This window comes from Acipenser ruthenus, chromosome 12 (genome assembly GCF_902713425.1).
Source record: "Acipenser ruthenus chromosome 12, fAciRut3.2 maternal haplotype, whole genome shotgun sequence".
Taxonomy (NCBI): Eukaryota; Metazoa; Chordata; class Actinopteri; order Acipenseriformes; family Acipenseridae; genus Acipenser; species Acipenser ruthenus.
In genome coordinates, this window is record NC_081200.1 from 25,821,903 (window position 1) to 25,839,278 (window position 17,376).

At 36.3% G+C, this 17,376-nt stretch overlaps 1 protein-coding gene across 3 annotated transcripts in view; it reads left to right on the forward strand.

The window, feature by feature from the left end:
- LOC117417328 (ankyrin repeat domain-containing protein 13C-like) overlaps positions 1-17,364 on the forward strand; it is a 65,954-nt gene extending 48,590 nt beyond the window's left edge. For 2 of the 3 annotated variants that reach the window (XM_059034710.1, XM_034029395.3), the window contains 8 exons: positions 946-1,012; positions 4,147-4,291; positions 4,702-4,833; positions 5,791-5,952; positions 11,828-11,907; positions 12,958-13,056; positions 13,576-13,676; positions 16,363-17,364. In XM_059034710.1, coding sequence (XP_058890693.1) covers positions 946-1,012; positions 4,147-4,291; positions 4,702-4,833; positions 5,791-5,952; positions 11,828-11,907; positions 12,958-13,056; positions 13,576-13,676; positions 16,363-16,493 — 917 coding nt within the window. In that variant the 3' untranslated portion in view covers positions 16,494-17,364. Of the gene's footprint in view, positions 1-945; positions 1,013-4,146; positions 4,292-4,701; positions 4,834-5,790; positions 5,953-11,827; positions 11,908-12,957; positions 13,057-13,575; positions 13,677-14,076; positions 14,381-16,362 lie in introns of those variants that run through there. The other variant, XM_059034711.1, reaches the window with a different exon arrangement.
- Positions 17,365-17,376: the final 12 nt, after the last annotated feature.

A 17,376-nucleotide genomic window follows, 5' to 3' on the forward strand; every position in this document is an offset into this window, starting at 1 on the left:
AAACATTTACTCTTTCAACTTTGTTAAAGCAAGACATATTTTACTACATGATTTGTCAGTCTTGCTACTTAAGATGTTTTTCTTTGCTTAATATAAAACTCATTACAAACAATTTCTCTGCAATGAAGTGCAGTTTTCCACCAGGATAGCTAATTGGTCTTCAAGTAATTCATGAGCCATTAAGGCAGTGTATTCAAAAGTGTACACATGGTCAATTATTTTACAGTACCATTTGAAGTCTAAGCAGCTGTAAAGTTTTACATCATGGTAAATACTGACTTGTTGTTAAAGGCTGTATCTATGATGAATGTCAGAAAATGTCAAAAAAAAGTAAAGGCCTAAAGGTTTTTTTAGATCAGGGAAAGTCATGAACCTGTAGTTTATTGTTGGGTTAATGATCCATGTCAGGTATAAACAGGCACACTGGTTAGATTTGTTAGTTTGATTCCCAGAAGGAATGCATCAGGTAACGATGTTTGGTGTTGGAGCTTGGACTTGTTCAAACTAATATACCTTTGCAATGCTGCCCAGCAACGATCTTACCAGAAAGTTACTCACATGCTCTAGGTTTCTTTGGGGCTATTTTTTTTTTAAACTTTACCCAAAAATAAAAATATATTCAATGCTAGAGATTATAAAAATGAAAAAAAAAAATCTCATTCTAAAGCCTTGGCATAAAATTCAAAGTTCTAAAAGCAAATCCAAATATAAAAAGGGACTTCAATTCCCTGTTTTCCCCATTACTGGTTCACTAAACAAGTCCATCTTTGTTAGTCGGAATGAATATTTTAACAACACAGGACTTATGTTGGTTTTCTTTCCAGCCACTAAAGCCACATAATGCCATGTTCAGAAGTAGCTGTAAAAAGCTCATCTTCATATTATTTAATAGTGATTTTTTGTTGTGTTTTTTTTTAATTTATTTATATTTTTTTCTGTTTTCAGTGCCTTTGCTTTCCCGTATTCTGCCTTCGGATGCATGTAAAATATATAAACAGGGTATCAACATCAGGTAGGTTCATACACTGTTCTCTCTTTCTATATCGTTCACATCCTTTTGTGTTTCAAGGTATCTGCATATAAATACATATTAGCAACTAGCATGCATAGCATCTTTATCTGCTATGTATCTGTGAAGGCCTGCAATGGTAAAATGTGTCCTTGTCAGAGCTACGTAACTCCATAGAGACAGTGGGCTCTATTCGCAAAGCCTTACCTCCATGAGTTATTTGATGATATAGATTGATGTTCATGAACATAAACTGTTCAAGACTGTTGTTTGCTTCTTTAACAACAGAATATCAAACTTCTTTTAATTCATGACAACAAACATTCACTGCAGAATGAATGTTTTCATTTTGCGAATAGAATTGTGGAAGTTCTGTTGCACATTGTCTGGTGCTTCCATTGGGATATTTTTGTTTTCACTACCGCAACAGTGACCACTTTATAATCACCTCGAAACTCTGCTTTTGGATATTAATTTAAGGTTTTGGAGTTAACTTTTTGTTTGTTTATTTCCAGTACTGTTATTATCTACGCTCTCGTCCTTTCTTATACAGTATTTATGCTTTGAATTTAGACTTCTGGTAAACACCCAGGATTTGGACTAATCATAAGGGATGTAATCATTAAGCAACAATTCTTTAATCGGTAAACATTAAATATCAGTAATTAATGTAATTATTATTACACAATAAATAAGGAATCATTTTGCTCGGTGTCTGGCCAGTAGGGTTCGCTGTTGTGCGATGAGGAGAAAGAATCCCTGCTGGTTTCCCATCCCCCACCCCGGGAGCGTCCGAGCCAATGTGACGCCCCCCTCAGGGTCCCCAGCAAAGTTCGGCCTCTTTGCAGGGCGGGGACGTGAACTGGCGCCGTCCAAGCTGTATGACATCCTGCGCTCTCAGCTGCAAGTGCTTTAACTAGATGAGCCACTCAGGGACCCCAAACAGGGAATTTTAACCTAATGTAGTACCAGATATCATGCTTTAAAATAAAAATACATGTTTACTATATCACGTGATTCCTTCAAAACTGAACATTTGAGACCTGGATAACAAATGAAAGCACGGGACAGGTAGGTTTTATGGAAATATTTTGTTAGCTACAATCACTTAAGCACCATAGACCAAGAAAGCATTTAGGTAAAAAGATGAATGTTGCCTGTCGCCGATAACTTTAATTGTGAATGCAAACTATCCCAGTCTTGCTGTCTGATATAGTTGTTGAACCACAACAGCCTTGTAAATGTGAAAGTAGTGTTAGAAAACTTCCATTGCTCATGTGATCTGGGCTGCATTGTGCTGGAGCTCCGATCAGCTATGCACTGTGCTGTGAACTTCTGTGTTTGCTTTCTGGAACACTTGAAATAGGCAGGGAACTAAGCTGGAACTACTGTAAAAATCGTTTTATAGGCCGCAATGGCGTAAAAGTCACTAACCCCCTTTTTGAGACTTCAATTTTAGGAAAAAAACTTTTTTTTGTTTAAAATACTTTTTTTACAATTTATTTTTTTCCTACATGTTCAACACCGATAAATAAAGATACACAGGTTTAGTTTCGAAATAACCCTTGTTTGCAACATTTTATTTCGTTAATTATTTTACAGTGTTGTTTTTAGTTAAACTGCTAGAAACTATTCGTTTTTCAAAATTTAAAAAGTAGTAATTAACAGAGCGTAAAATCAAGTTATACATCCCACATCACATCTGTATTAAACTACCGGTATTTTATTTTAGTTTATCAAGTACCCAAAACAAGTTCAAGAACATATCTCCTTTGCTTTACTGAACATTTCTTTCCAAAACCATACTGAGACAATAGTTCCCGCTGCATTGGCTTTTACAAATTTGTTGTATTAATTCAAATTTAAAAGAAAAGTATTAAAGCAGTGCTGCTTCATCAATTAAAAAGCAAAAAAAAAAAAAAACTAAACAGTGCACCATCTAATAACCAGTAAACAAAACATTTTAGTGTTGCATACGGTGCAGTACAATTGCATTAAATTTCCAGCTGCACAAATACATTTATTTTGTTTTGTTAATCAGAACCATAACCATACACATACTTTACAAGTGTACCACTGCATTGCACTGACATGTAGAACAAGTTACAGTATGTATTAAAGTCATTCAAAGTACTCCATTCAAACAAAATGTTTTCTACATCTAGCCATAAACACTTTCCTCCTATCAGCTCATTTTTCTTTGGCTATTTTAAGTTTGTTTTTGTTTAGTCTTCAGTCACGTACTGTTTTTTCAGCATTGCGATTAACATGTATTTCGGCAAATTCAACAACGCGCAATTTCAAACCTGCTGAGTAGCATTTTCTTTTTTTTCTTACTGTCCTACTTTGCATTGCAGTTACAACGAACAGAAGACTTGAAAAGTTTACTCATCGGCTTTCTAACCAATAGCTGTTTGGTACGGATCCGAGGGGCGTGTTCAGTTTGAATGTTGACAAATCAATAGCTCGGGAGGGTGGGAATAAAGAAATTCATGAGACTGACAACTATTGTGTTAACACTAAGTGAAGCAGTATAGCTGTGATGTTTGAGAGGAGGTCAGTCAAGAGTCTGAAAGCTTGCATTTAACATTCAAAATGACTAAGGGTATTGAGAGTAACAAAACTTTTAATTAAAACTTGTAATTAGAACAGTGGTTTTGTGTTTCTACCTAGCAACATGGCCTGAATGCCGTAGATCCTGAACAAATAAATCGGGTTGTTGACAGTTCAGTTTGTGTGAGCCATAACCGTGGCTGTAGTAATCCCATTGTGGCACTGGTACAGTAGTTTAATATTAGACACACCTGCGCATTAGTCGCTCCCCCCTTATAAGGGCCCCGCAAAAATGCCTAGAAGATCAACATTTCAACATATTCAACATTTTTTATGGTAATAGATAATTAGAAGGATGTTCTTTATAATGACTGATAAACAAAATCTAGTGAACTGGAGCGTGAAATCCGTGGGTTCTTGGTGTCTGTCACTTGGCTTATTTGGCCAATAAAAAATAAAAGAGTGATTTAAGCGAGAAGATTTTTTGAATGAGTAAGCATTGACAATGTGGCTCTAACTGCTTTTACACTGAGCAATTCTTAATCGGTTTGACACTGTATCACTCCCCTTCAATATTTTTACAGGCTTGATACAACACTTATTGACTTTACTGACATGAAGTGCCAACGAGGCGACCTCAGCTTCATTTTCAATGGGGATGCCACTCCGTCAGAATCTTTTGTAGTTCTAGATAATGAGCAGAAAGTTTACCAGCGAATCCATCATGAGGTAAGGCCACTACTGTGTCATCTAAAAAATACAGCTTATCAATTGGATTATGAGGGAATGATATATGTAATAAGAATTGTGAACCGTTTAATTGTGTGTGCGTGCATGCATGCGTGCGTGTGTGTGCGTGTGTGTAAAAGTACCAAATTTGAATCCTTGTTTCAATAAAACTTAGTAAATTGGTGACTTCTTCCATGGAAAATGTGTCTCAGGAGGAAGACATTAAAACATTAAACCTGTTTGGTATATGGGTCCCCGAGTGGTGGGGAACTGAGGGGGAAAAAAATATTGAATATTCCAAATTGAAGAAAAAATCGGGGGTAAAATAATTGGGCACACAAAAAAATAAAACATGCTTGGTATTTATTTTGTATCTAACCGGCATACAAATTGAATACTTTGTATTCCAGGAGTCTGAGATGGAGACGGAGGAGGAGGTAGATATTTTGATGAGCAGCGATATATATTCAGCAACTCTTTCCACTAAATCCATTACCTTCTCCCGAGCCCAGACTGGCTGGCTTTTCCGAGAAGACAAAACGGTTTGTGTACACAATATCTGGGATGTTTTTACTTTATGTGGACGTGGCGTACAGGTAAACAGGAGCTCTCTTAGAACCTGTTTTCCAGCTTCACACCATCTACAAATTGACAAGTAAAATAAATGTTCACAACTTGTGAAACTTTTTTTTATAGCACTGGAGACCACTTTTCAGTAGGTAAAAACAATGACTGCTGTAGTTTGAAGTCTGTCCCTGAGTGATTGTCTTCTTAGGGTACGACCACGTGGTCTCCGTGCACGTTTAGTCCTTAGGCCTCTACCAACTACCTACCAAAGTGCCAATATTGTGATGTAGACCTGTCCGCTAGGAGCTGGTCTGAGACCACCAGTACTCATTTGACTCTGGTCTCCCTAACAGTTGTAATGACCCCTTGTACTGTATTTAAGCTTTTCACCTTTTAAGGTTTAGGTTTTTTGGAGAGTGACATACTACTCCACCACCCAATGGAGAATATGCATTGTGTATACGTGACTGCAGCAAGTGGAGATGGACATGCAGTTAGTAAAGTGCTGCTGCTGTTAAATATTAACCTTGTATAAAGTAAATATTACATCTGAATGTGTTTCAGAGCTGGCACTTAATACCAGAAGGTAAACTGAAAACACGCTGTACTACACAGTGGTTTGCTGTACAGTGCATGACTGTGGCTTGTGCTACCGAACGTGAGCAAGTTTACCACGGCCTCTCCGGAAAGCAGCATGTCTGGATTCCTTATTCAGAAATATTATTCTACCCAGCGTTTTCTGGCAAGGAACCTAACACCTAATGTTACTATCGATCACGACCAGCCTTGGCTGGATTTGAGTCAGTAACCTAGAGGTCAAAGGCTGTCTATTACGTTACCAATCCACCTCAGGTTTGTCCCTGTTGGTGCTTTTGCTCCGATGTATTTTGTTCAGCATACAGTAAGTCTTACCCTTCCTTCTTTGTGTTTAGGAAAGAGTGGGGAATTTTTTAGCAGATTTCTACTCTGTGAACGGCTTAGTTCTGGAATCGAGGAAACGAAGAGAGCACCTCAGTGAAGAAGACATTCTGAGAAACAAGGCCATAATGGAAAGTCTTAGTAAAGGAGGAAACCTAATTGAGCAGAATTTTGAGGTATGATTAAATAGAATGTATTTACAAGTATCTCCAGTGCAGTTCTTCACAGGTTTGCAGCCAGAGGTGGACGCACAAGAGTCCACATAAAAAAGAAGAGAAGTGGAGCTTGATTTAGGGATGTTAAGATTCTGTTTAATTTCCTAAATGCTTACGATTCATGGGGGAATGTTTGTAACCAATCAAAAAAGCCATCATGACAAGCCCTCCGTTAGAGTGCTGTTACTTTTTTATGATGCACTAATGAGACTGCGTGTGTAAAACACTTGTGTATATAAAAGATGATCAATAAATATTTAAATGAATAACCTTATACTGTACACATCCTACTGTATAAACACTGCCGGTGCTACATTTGACATGCATGTCTTTGACTGGTTTATCATTTACACTTTATAAAGTAGTTTAAGTAAAGTAATTCTTCCATACTGATGAAATGGTTTTAATAAAAGTAGAAATATACTTTCCCATTAGCAATCACAGTGCTATCCAGCTGCTCATAACAAACAAAACAGTCACACCATAGTATTGGAAAACGGATTTGAAAACATTACTGCCTCTTGAAGTTGGCTGTGAAGATATTGTCCGTTAGTTATATTTATTTATATATATATAGAGAGAGAGAGAGAAAATTAGGGCTATTGCTCAAATGTTGATCGGTTAATTAATGGGTATTAGTTGATTTAATCAGTAGATTAATCGGTGCACATTTTTTATAAACGTAATGATCTTATAGAGGCTGTCCTGCATAGTACCGGTAATACTAAAAAAATCAATAGAATCTAAAAAAAATAAAAAAATAAACCCAATGGGAATTTGGTCTTTTTAAAAGCGTTTTTATTATTATTTTCATTTTGTGAAGAACAACCGTTCACATACCTGAAAACACAAGATAGCTGAGCTGAGTTTTACATCGTCGATTGTTTAATCTACCATTACATCGTCGTAGTTGGCTTCCTGTACTTCTGCTTTTATTCATTCTGAATCTTGTTAGAGGTACCTGAGAACACTGTGGCTAATGACAAGCGATTGCTTAACAAGCTGTTGTAGTCAGAAATCAGAGAAAGGAATTCCACATAATCACCTCTGTTTGAGGAATTGATGCCTTCATCGTGGTCTCTGAATGCCAGTTCTTGCTTGCCAAGGTAAACAACAGAATATATCCCTTCCCTTCCTGTATCAGTTTGGGTATTTGTGGTGTATACCTCCCTTTTTTTTTTTAACAATCTCCAATTTTTCTGAGAGTTCTTGAAAATTGATTTGTAATCAAATCGACTACGATGTCTCCGTTGTCTGACATTTTTTTAATTTGTAAAAAACAATTCTAAATATTACTTCAAAGTTCTCAATATAATTGTCAATAACGGTCTCTATAATATTAGCAATATCGTGCAAAATTCAGCTATCCTTACACAGCGCACCCTAGCATATTTGTCCCACCTCTGCTCACTAATGATTGAACAGCTGCAAAACCAGGGCAGATCTTTGACTTTCCCATTGGTTAAACTCACAAGACCTTCAACTAAAATGGGGAATACCTTCCATGGTGTATGTCCTGCCTCTGCTCACTCATGGTTGGACACCTGCATAACAAGGGGCAGATCTTTGACTCTCCCATTGGTTATACCTACTCAAGACGTTCAACAGTTTGTCCCGCCTCCGTTCACTTATGATTGAACTTCTGCAGAGAAAATGCAGATCTTCTGTTTAGTTGATTAATCGGTCTGATTTAATCTGTTAATCGGAGCAGCCCTAATTTAATTTATTTATTTATTTATTTATTTATTTATTTATTTATATGTATTTATCAAGGTTTTTATAATTAGACAAGCAATCGTGCAACAAAACAATATGTACAAATAAATTAGTCAATCATATTTTCTCGGTTACTAAATGCTAGAAAATGGTCTGACAAAAAAATATTTCTTTTCATATAAGTGATTTATAGTGGTGAAAGCTAATTAGACCTAAAGTGATCATAGGGTTTGCTTGCATTCCAGGTGATGGGATTCTCATTAACGTTCAGTCTCGGTCCTGTGTAAATGCATGGCAACAGTGGATAGGAAAGGAAGATTCAAGATACTTTTGAAATGAATAAACCTGATTTTTTGCGGACCTTATTTCGCTGCATTTTCTTTAATGTAGTGATGGGTCAATAAGTCACCCATAGCGGAAAACCCCAGATGGACTCGAGGTGAAGACTTTCGGATTGTCCAATAAAAATAGTGTTAACATTCATATAAAATATTTTTTCTATAACATATTAAACTGAATAGGTCTAAAAAAAAAAAACTGTTTAAATGTTTGTGAAATTCTTCAAACATTTACAGTAGATCACTAAAATGTTGAGGAAGTCAGGATATTGTAATGCTGGGCTGATCCTGTGGTAAATTTTGATGTTGAAATTCCTTCAATAGCTTATTTTCAAGGATAATTTAATAAAACCACATTGCAAAAAAACATCCAGAGGCTATAATGTTCACACATGGGTGCTTTTAGAGGATAATAAGCAATATCGACCTCGGCTGTGTTGTGATCTACATCAAACTCTCACAGATATGGCACTGATTCAGCAGAGGAGCTGGATGATTTTCCCGAGCTAGCTTATTTCATTTAAATGAACTATGAAAATCCTGTGATTCAGTATACAGTGTACTGTATGCAGCAGAAGAGAATCAAATGTAACCATGACTTTTAATCTGTTAAAGACTGATCATGCAGTTATTTAAAACACCCTTTCGAATAACATAGTGCATAAGACAGTTTTTGCTGTATCTTCAGTGCCACTCGTCCAATTGTGATGGCATTCTTAGCACAAGTGCTCTGGGATTTAGCTTATGGTAATCGACTTTTGCATGAATTCTGGATTGGTTGAGCTACTGAAGAGATATAATTTGGGCAACTCGTACCTAAATCTTTAGAAGAGGATGGTTATTGACAGAACTTGCTTATTTGGTTTATAACTTTTATCATGTAGCAGTAGTAGTACCATGAAGGATTTTATTTTAAATAGCTAATACATAGACTGTTGCTTCAAACATATACATTCCTCTAAAATGTGAGTGAAATAGTATTTTGGGCAGAAATAAACCATGAATATCCACAATCTACAAACCTGCGTTCATTGTAAAAGAAGAAGAAATCTACAGAGGCAACAGAATGCAGTTAAGTCTTTGTGTGGGCTTGGACCCTTGGTGATTCTGAAATTTAACTTGGAAAGATAATATTGAAGCATATTATTTAATGAAAGTGTCTGGTTGCCCACACACATCCTGGTAGGTGATATGGCTGAAAGGAAGCTTAATCATGTATAGTATGGGATAAGAATATGTAGGATAAAGCAGTGTTGTTTCCAAATACAGTGATCACCCTTTATAAAGCTATAGTGGGGAGTCATAGTTACAAGACGGTGCTATTTGTGTACCGCCTTATAACGAGTATTAAAGGGCTACTGTAATGGCATTATGGAGCAAATGGGAGCCACGACCCTACTGTGTTATAACCGATTCCGCACTATAACGGGGAGCGTTATAACGGGTGAGCACTGTAACAGTACAGTTCAGAAAAGTTTACATGTAATTTCACTATTTCAAATAAATGTCTTATTTTGTTGGAAACCGAGAACAGGCACTTATACATAGTAGGCCTCTTATCAGTGCTAACACGAACATTGTGCGGATTAGGTTAGCATTATTTTGTCATCTTAATTTAAGTTTACCAAACAGAAACACTGTAGTATGTTCTGTGTTATGTATTGCTGTATTCTCGCCGTGGGGTGATTTTTAGCACATTTTATATCCTGCTGCTGTTGGCTTTCATTGCTAAAATGAAATGCACTGTTGGCAGCTCCATCCACTAGACCCAGACCACCCTCTGCAGTGTCAGCCTCTGCTGATAGAATTATGTGGCTGTAAATGCTATACCAGTAAGTGCTGGAAGTCAGAACTACAAATAACTTTGTTAGAAATGACTTGTAGTATGTCCAGTATGTAAACTGGGTATTCACAATACAGTACCCAGCATAGAAATACATGCCTTTTAAATTAAGTACTGGGTCTCTGTAGGGATGGGAGTTTTAAACGTTTAAATGTATAAACTCTAAAGAAGTGGTAAAATGTTTAATAATATGCTAGACATGTAACCGGTCATGTGACAAATGTTACCAAAGGCATATTTTTTATGCATTCATTTTAGTAATTTATCATCGGTAGTCTGTCGTGTATCAGACTGCTCTAGTGCCACAGTAAGGGCAGATATTATTGAAAGGAAGGGGTTTGACAATTGCCTCCAAGTAGCTTTTCTAATTGGTGCAACACTGGGGTGGGTTTTATTCTCGGTCGATCTAGCACTTCATTGGTGCACTGTGTGTGTTTTAACCGTGGGGTTAATTAACTTTAATGACCAGCGTTTTTTTCTGAGTTGGTTCTATATTTAAAATGGCATCTCTAAACAAAGGAAGCCAGGCGTTTGTTCGATATTTAAAATGGCGTTTGGAAAAGAGTCCACGTTTGGAAGTATTTTGAGGAACCGGAAGAGAAAACTGTGGTATATAAATAATTATGCCAAACAAAATTGCCGTACCACAAAAACACAAGTTCAATGCTTGACAGTTTGAAATGAAAACATTCAGAATTATTGTGGATGGAGTTACTGATGGCAATAAAAAGCAAGTCTGTGATGTTAAAAGGGTGTATTTGCTTAGAAAATACTAACCAGGGCTGTCAGTATCAGAATGTAATATAAAGTGTGTGTGTGTGTGTGTGTGTGTGTGTGTGTGTGTGTATGTAGATACTTTTTAAACGTTTACACGCTGACATTGCAAAGAGTTTAAACGTTGGGTCTCTGCTATGTAGAAACTGAGTAGCTGTTTAGTAGTATTTTGTTTTTTTAGTCATGGCTTTATGGAGATTGCTGCACATTAGTTCTTGTGGGGGATCAGGGTTGCATATGAAATACAAGACAGTCTGAAGATTGCACATCACAAGGGAGTTTATGAAATAATGATTGAGTTTATAATGCATGTGGAATTGCTTATTCAGCCAAGCGCATTTCAGCCTTCCAGTACATTTCTAACATTCCCTGTAATGTTTAGCTTATCATCTGCGAGGAATCTGTCTTAAGCACAGATCAGTGGAAAGTTTAATTTGTTTATTTTGCTTGGAAACACATCAGAAAAATTGCTATTGTGTTGGGTGAAGTGTATGTTACAATTCCACCACAGTATATACACAAAATGTAAACTGGAGTACAATTTACATCAAATAAGTTGGTTGAAAAAGCAGATCACTTTGACTTACAGTACACCCTTATGTATCTGATAGTGTAATTGTGACAAATGGATGGATGCAGAGGATCTTCCATATATCTCCAGATTATTATACTTTCATGAATGCAGCATGGTATAGAATGTTGTCATTGGGTATGTGGCTCACTAGATACAAATTGAAAGGTAATTATTATACCCAATGACAGTTATAGGGCTACATATGAAATATTGCAAAGGTTGAGAACCCCTTTTCTAATAAATCTTTAATGGCACAATTTGTTACATAAAGTATGTGGTGTAATGGAATTTGGTAACAAAGCTGTGTGAAAGGCTGTGGATTACCTTGATTTGTTTTAATAACACATTGGTGCCCCCTAGTGTTCAAAATTGTACAAACACTTTTTTGCTTCATTTACTCTTTGTTTTAAGGACACTATTATTGATAAGTTGCTGATTTGTAAGCCTTTATAGACTTGCAACTACATACGTACTTTACAAATAACTAGTTTAGGCAACAGAGAGGATAAAGGAATATTATTAGAGATGCATAGTGTGGTTCTGAAAACTAAAGTAAAAGTACTTTCATTGAACTACTTTTATATCTTGCAGCCTGTCCGACGACAGTCCCTCACTCAACCTACTCCAAACACTATCTCCTGGGAGGAGTATATCTCTGCTGAAAACGGAAAGTAAGTGGCTTTTCTGTTTTTACTTTCTTAGAACCTGCTTAGATTTGTTAGATTGTTATATTTGTTTCCAACTTGCTTAGCAATCTACTGAAAATACTAAGTTTATAATGCTGTTTGAGTTTTCTACAATAGCAACAACAAATAAAAATAAAGGTACTAATAATATTTCAGCTAGTTATAATTAGGGCTTCTGTTTTTATGAATTTCATTTTTTGGTGCTTATTTTTAGCTATTTTCGAGTTTTATCTAAATCAGGTTTTTTTCGTGGCTTTTGCTTTCTATATACTGTATGAAATTATTGTTTTCGGTTAAAATGTATAGCAGTTACTCGACAGTACTTGCACACTTAAGTTGTACCTTCTTTCTTGTTGTCTTCCACAACAAAATCCTTGTGGTCACGGGCACTTTCTTATGGGGTTTTTGTGCGTAGGCAATGTATTTTGATTTTGCCACAAATCATCTGTTTAAATCCTCTGTTAATTGTAATGCAGCTTTAAATCCTGTGAAAAAGCCTCCATTCCTAATTATAATCTTGTTTTAAATCTCGCAAGCGGAGTCTCCAATAGACATGTAGGAATGTGCTGCCACACAGTAGTTGGGGGGTTTAAAGTAGTCCTTTTTTTTTTAATAGGAAACGGATAGTCAACATGAATCGTAACCATTTCCACTGTTTTGTCCAGTGTTTTCTGGTGTTTATTGGCTGTACACCGATTTTTTTTTTTGCATCAAGGGTGAAAATAAGAAGCCCTAATTGTAATATTTGAATCTACTGGTAAACTATTACATGGTGCTAATACAAGGGGAAGCAACACAAAAGCATTGTATTAGAATGATGGATTGTCTAGGAAATACAGAAATGTATGGTTTTTTTTATATATATATATATATATAATATGTATATGTGTGTGTGTGTATATATATATATATATATATATATATATATATATATGTATGTGTGTATATATATATGTGTGTGTGTGTGTATATATATATATATATATATATATATATATGTGTATATATATGTATATTATGTACCCTTTTCTGTAGAGCCCCTCATCTTGGCAGAGAACTGGTTTGTAAAGAGAGCAAGAAGAATTTTAAAGCAACTGTAGCAACGAGTCAGGATTTCCCTCTGGGCATTGAATCGTAAGTGAGAAGGATTTCTTGGGAGCTTAACACTAAAAGGGGAAAAGCTGAAGATGAAAATAAGTTGTACAAGATATCGCACAACATATCATCTTCCACATACCTTTTTAATGACAGATAAAAAATAAAAATAAAAAATATATATAATTTAGACTACTGTAAGAGTTATCTATACAGTGCAACACACTTGTGTAACTTTTTACCCAAACCAGTACTTTAAGTGCAGTACAGAAACCAGGACCAGGGAACACAGCTAGAAGTTAAATGGAAATAGACTTAGAACAGAGAGAAGGAGACACTTCTTCACACACAGAGTGGCGAGGGTATATAATGGGCTACCTAGTCGTGTTGTTGAGGCAGAATCACTTGGATCCAACTTGACAAAGTTCTCAGATCAATCAGCTACTATGAAATTGATGCATGTAGATGGGCTGAATGGCCTCCTTCTTTTTAATTTTTATTATGTTTTATGATGCTTATTTATTTGACCGTTCTGTTGTTTTTTTTTATTCTCTGTAGGTTACTAAATGTTTTAGAGGTTATTGCACCTTTTAAGCACTTTAACAAACTCAGAGAATTTGTCCAAATGAAACTCCCACCAGGATTCCCAGTAAAACTTGGTAAGTGATGTGTTTTTTTTCTTCTGTTTTATACGATATATTTACATATATAATGTCTAGTCAGCACTCCAGATAAGCTGCATACTGTGTTTTACTCATTGAAAAAATATGAATTGCGCATTATATTTAAAATATAGCAATTTTGCTGCACAGTTTATTTCGTTGGTTCCTGGCATCTCAATGGTCAATTGTTAATATACTGCAAGCAGTAGCTAGAGAAACCCAGGATAGCACACATATTCTGTGTTTGGAGTCGGTTTGCTTTTATAAAAATATTGCTGTAGCAAGGCAATCAATAAGTAATACAATATTATCGTTTCTTTATTTGCATTAGTGCAGTGTCAGTACTGTTTTTAAAAAATATTTTTGGACATTTTTTGGGGGATGGGTGCATCTTTAGGGAGCGTGTCTGTCGACTTGGAAAAGGAGAGCACAAGAAACTGAGAGAGGAAGATTTACAGAAAACAAAAAAAACTGTAACTGTCTAGTACTAGTGGGAGGAGACCTTGGTGAATGCAGTAACTAACTACATCGAGAGTAGCAACTTCTCAGACTATAACAGACTATTTCCGCCTATTTTTCACTGTTTTTACTGGATAGTTTTTGCTGCATGCATGTAACTTATATCAAATGAAAGGCCACAAAATTTCAACAGGATCAGGCATACTGTATGTGGTAGAGATGAGCATATATGTAAATAAATAAACACTTTTCCAAAAAAAAAAAAAAAAGTTTGGTCACTGCTATCTATCTATCTATCTATATATATTAATCATAGATGGCTAGAAAAAGCACTACACCATTGAACTTCAATATGACATGAAGGGGGGGCTGAATGAACCAAATTGGATGAAAAACAAGCAAGCATAATCACAACTTTGTTTTGAACAAAACAGAATATGTAACACTGAAGAGATTTTGCATACAATTTACATACTCAGGCCATGTCCCATTACTTTGTAAAGCAGTTCCTGCCTGGCACAAACACAATGGATAAAACACTCTCTGTCACGGTGTCTGTCTCCAAGCCTGCAGTTTTCTAGCGCCCTATCTCTAACTGAGCTACGTATGTGGTTATTGCTGGTATTGAGATTCTAAGCTTTCCAACGATACCGCCCCTTTCATTCTAGCTGCTGCAATCGACTCAAAATGAAACCTAAGCTGTGAACTCTGTCACATGATGAGGGGCTTAATGTCAGGCGATCGTAGTTCTGATTTGGAGTACCACATACGCAGCGTCAAGGAATATCCCCTAGAAAGGGTCCTGAGGGCATCAGATGATTCTAGGACATTTGCCATTTACTCCCACCTTTCACTTCCAGAGCTCGACAACTCTACGAAATCAAGCCACCCTGTCCCTAAACCAACCCCAACCATAACCTTAAGCAACCCCTGCACTAAAACCTAACCTCAAACCCAATACCTAATCCTAAACCTAACCATTAAGAATGATCTGAGGCCCTCAGGGCACTTTCTAGGGGATATTCCTGTGTGTTGCACCACGTAAACACACTGAATACGTCATTGGAAAGCACCAAGTCTGTACTTTTAAACAAGCCATGAACCAGGTAGGTAGCTTTTATGGTGCCTGAGTAATATGCGCGTAACCATCAATGGGGAAATCAATGGGGCTGAGTGTAAAGGCAGGACTAAATGGCTGCAAAAAAGACGTTGTTGGATTTCTTTTCAGATGGAAAATAAGGAAATAAGGTTTTATTGTAAGTTTTTGTACAGTAGTTCAAAGGCTGTAGTTAATGCCTACCCCACAAGTTAACATTAAAGTACAGTACACCTTCGCTATAACTAACCTGTTGAGGTCCAAGCCTTTTGTTCGTTATATCAAGTGGTTGGTTATAGCAAAAGGACAATCAAAACGAACGATTTGGAGAAAGTTAATGAGATTGTTAATAAAAGTGGAATTACATGTACCTGTTGGTCTCATGTATGCAGTGTTCTACCTTTGCTTTATCCTATTCGTTAAAGAATTAAAACGCAGTACAAAAAGCAAAAATCACGAATTTTTATTCAAAATCAATCTGACATGAATCGTTTCAAAGTGCACCAAATCTTAATCCAACAAGCAAGAATCCCAAACTGAGCTTTTATTCCAAATCAACCCGACATGAAGTTTGATGTGCGCTTTTTATTAAGACAAAATAGTTGACTTCACTGTGGAGGTGGCACCCCATGCGTACAGACCAGGCTGTTGACAGTGTGTGTTTTTGTATTATTTTTATTTTATTTTTTTTATTTGGGGTCCAGGGGCCAGGTTCGTTATAAGGGTGTTCTAGTGAGGGTGTACTGTATTTATTGGAAGTACTCGTGACACAGGTAATATTGCATTTTACTCACCCAAAATACATTTTACGCATAGTGTCTAAATTGGCCCAAAACCTTTTCTGGAGCGTTGTGTATAGTAGATCCAGATATATTGATGTGATACAACCATCTGAAATTGTATTAGATGGAAATTACATCATATTGATTATCTGTAGTATTTCATCATTCTGGTTTACCTGTTATAAAAATATACTAGTATACGGCGCTGCACGATACAAGCTGATTTTTACTCCACTTGAGGTCAGGGCAGCCGTACATCTCTAGATATCAACTTGTATTGTACAACGCTATATGTAATGGCATGTTTGATTATGATGTTTATTAACCTTGAGCATTTGTTTTCTAGATATCCCTGTGTTTCCTACCATAACAGCCACTGTGACGTTTCAGGAGTTCCGTTATGATGAGTTTGAAGACTCCATCTTCACTATTCCCAGTGACTTTAAGGAGGACCCTAGTCGGTTCCCTGACCTTTAACCTGAATGCCTCTTTTGTGATTGGACACTTAATACCTTGTGTAGGACCTTACATTGTAACATTTCAGATCGACTGCCCTTTCTAGCGGCAAAGCATATTGGGAGCTTCCAGGTGCTTCAATGTATCAACTACATGGATATGAAAACAGCATTCATTGTAAGCCCTTATGGACCATACTAAAAACAAAAGGGGCAATGGGTGCTGTTTTGTTCATCCATTTTTATCCTTTAACTTTGATATTAAACACAATGGAATATGTTCATGTGGAACAACTGTAAAAATGGAATGTCTTAATGCCTCCCTGACAGTGACGGTGTCCTTATAAATATTCGTTTAAGCCTTGTTTTCAAATTAGTTTGTATACTAAGTAACAAAATAGTAATGGGAATGCATTTTGCTAGCTTGAGTAAAAATCCTCAACTAAGTAAAATGTAAATGACATTTTTAAAGGTTGTAAAAACAAGTATTTTTCTTCCAGGGTGTAAATACCTCTATTTTTGGTTTGGTTCTTTGTTACCACAATCTCTTTAATTTCTGTTTATGTTTTACATGCATTGTGTAATAATGTATTGCTGCAAGATAAAGAGATTGATATGTAAGGGAGGTTTTTATTAAAAGCCTTAGTGTGACTGCTTCCAGTGTTTAGTGCTACAGGAAACTTGTACATGCTAATCCTTTCTTTTGGATGTTTCACTGCTGTTACCAAAAAGTGGGTAACAAGTTGTATAATGAATGTTGCGCAACCCTTTCACTTTGTGAAATAACCCCCTCAAGTGGCACAGAATGTGACCACCTCATGTATTTTGAACCCCCAGTCACTAAATAATCACTACAGATGTGTACAGTAATAAAGTTGTAATATACCTCACAAGTTTTAAAGGGA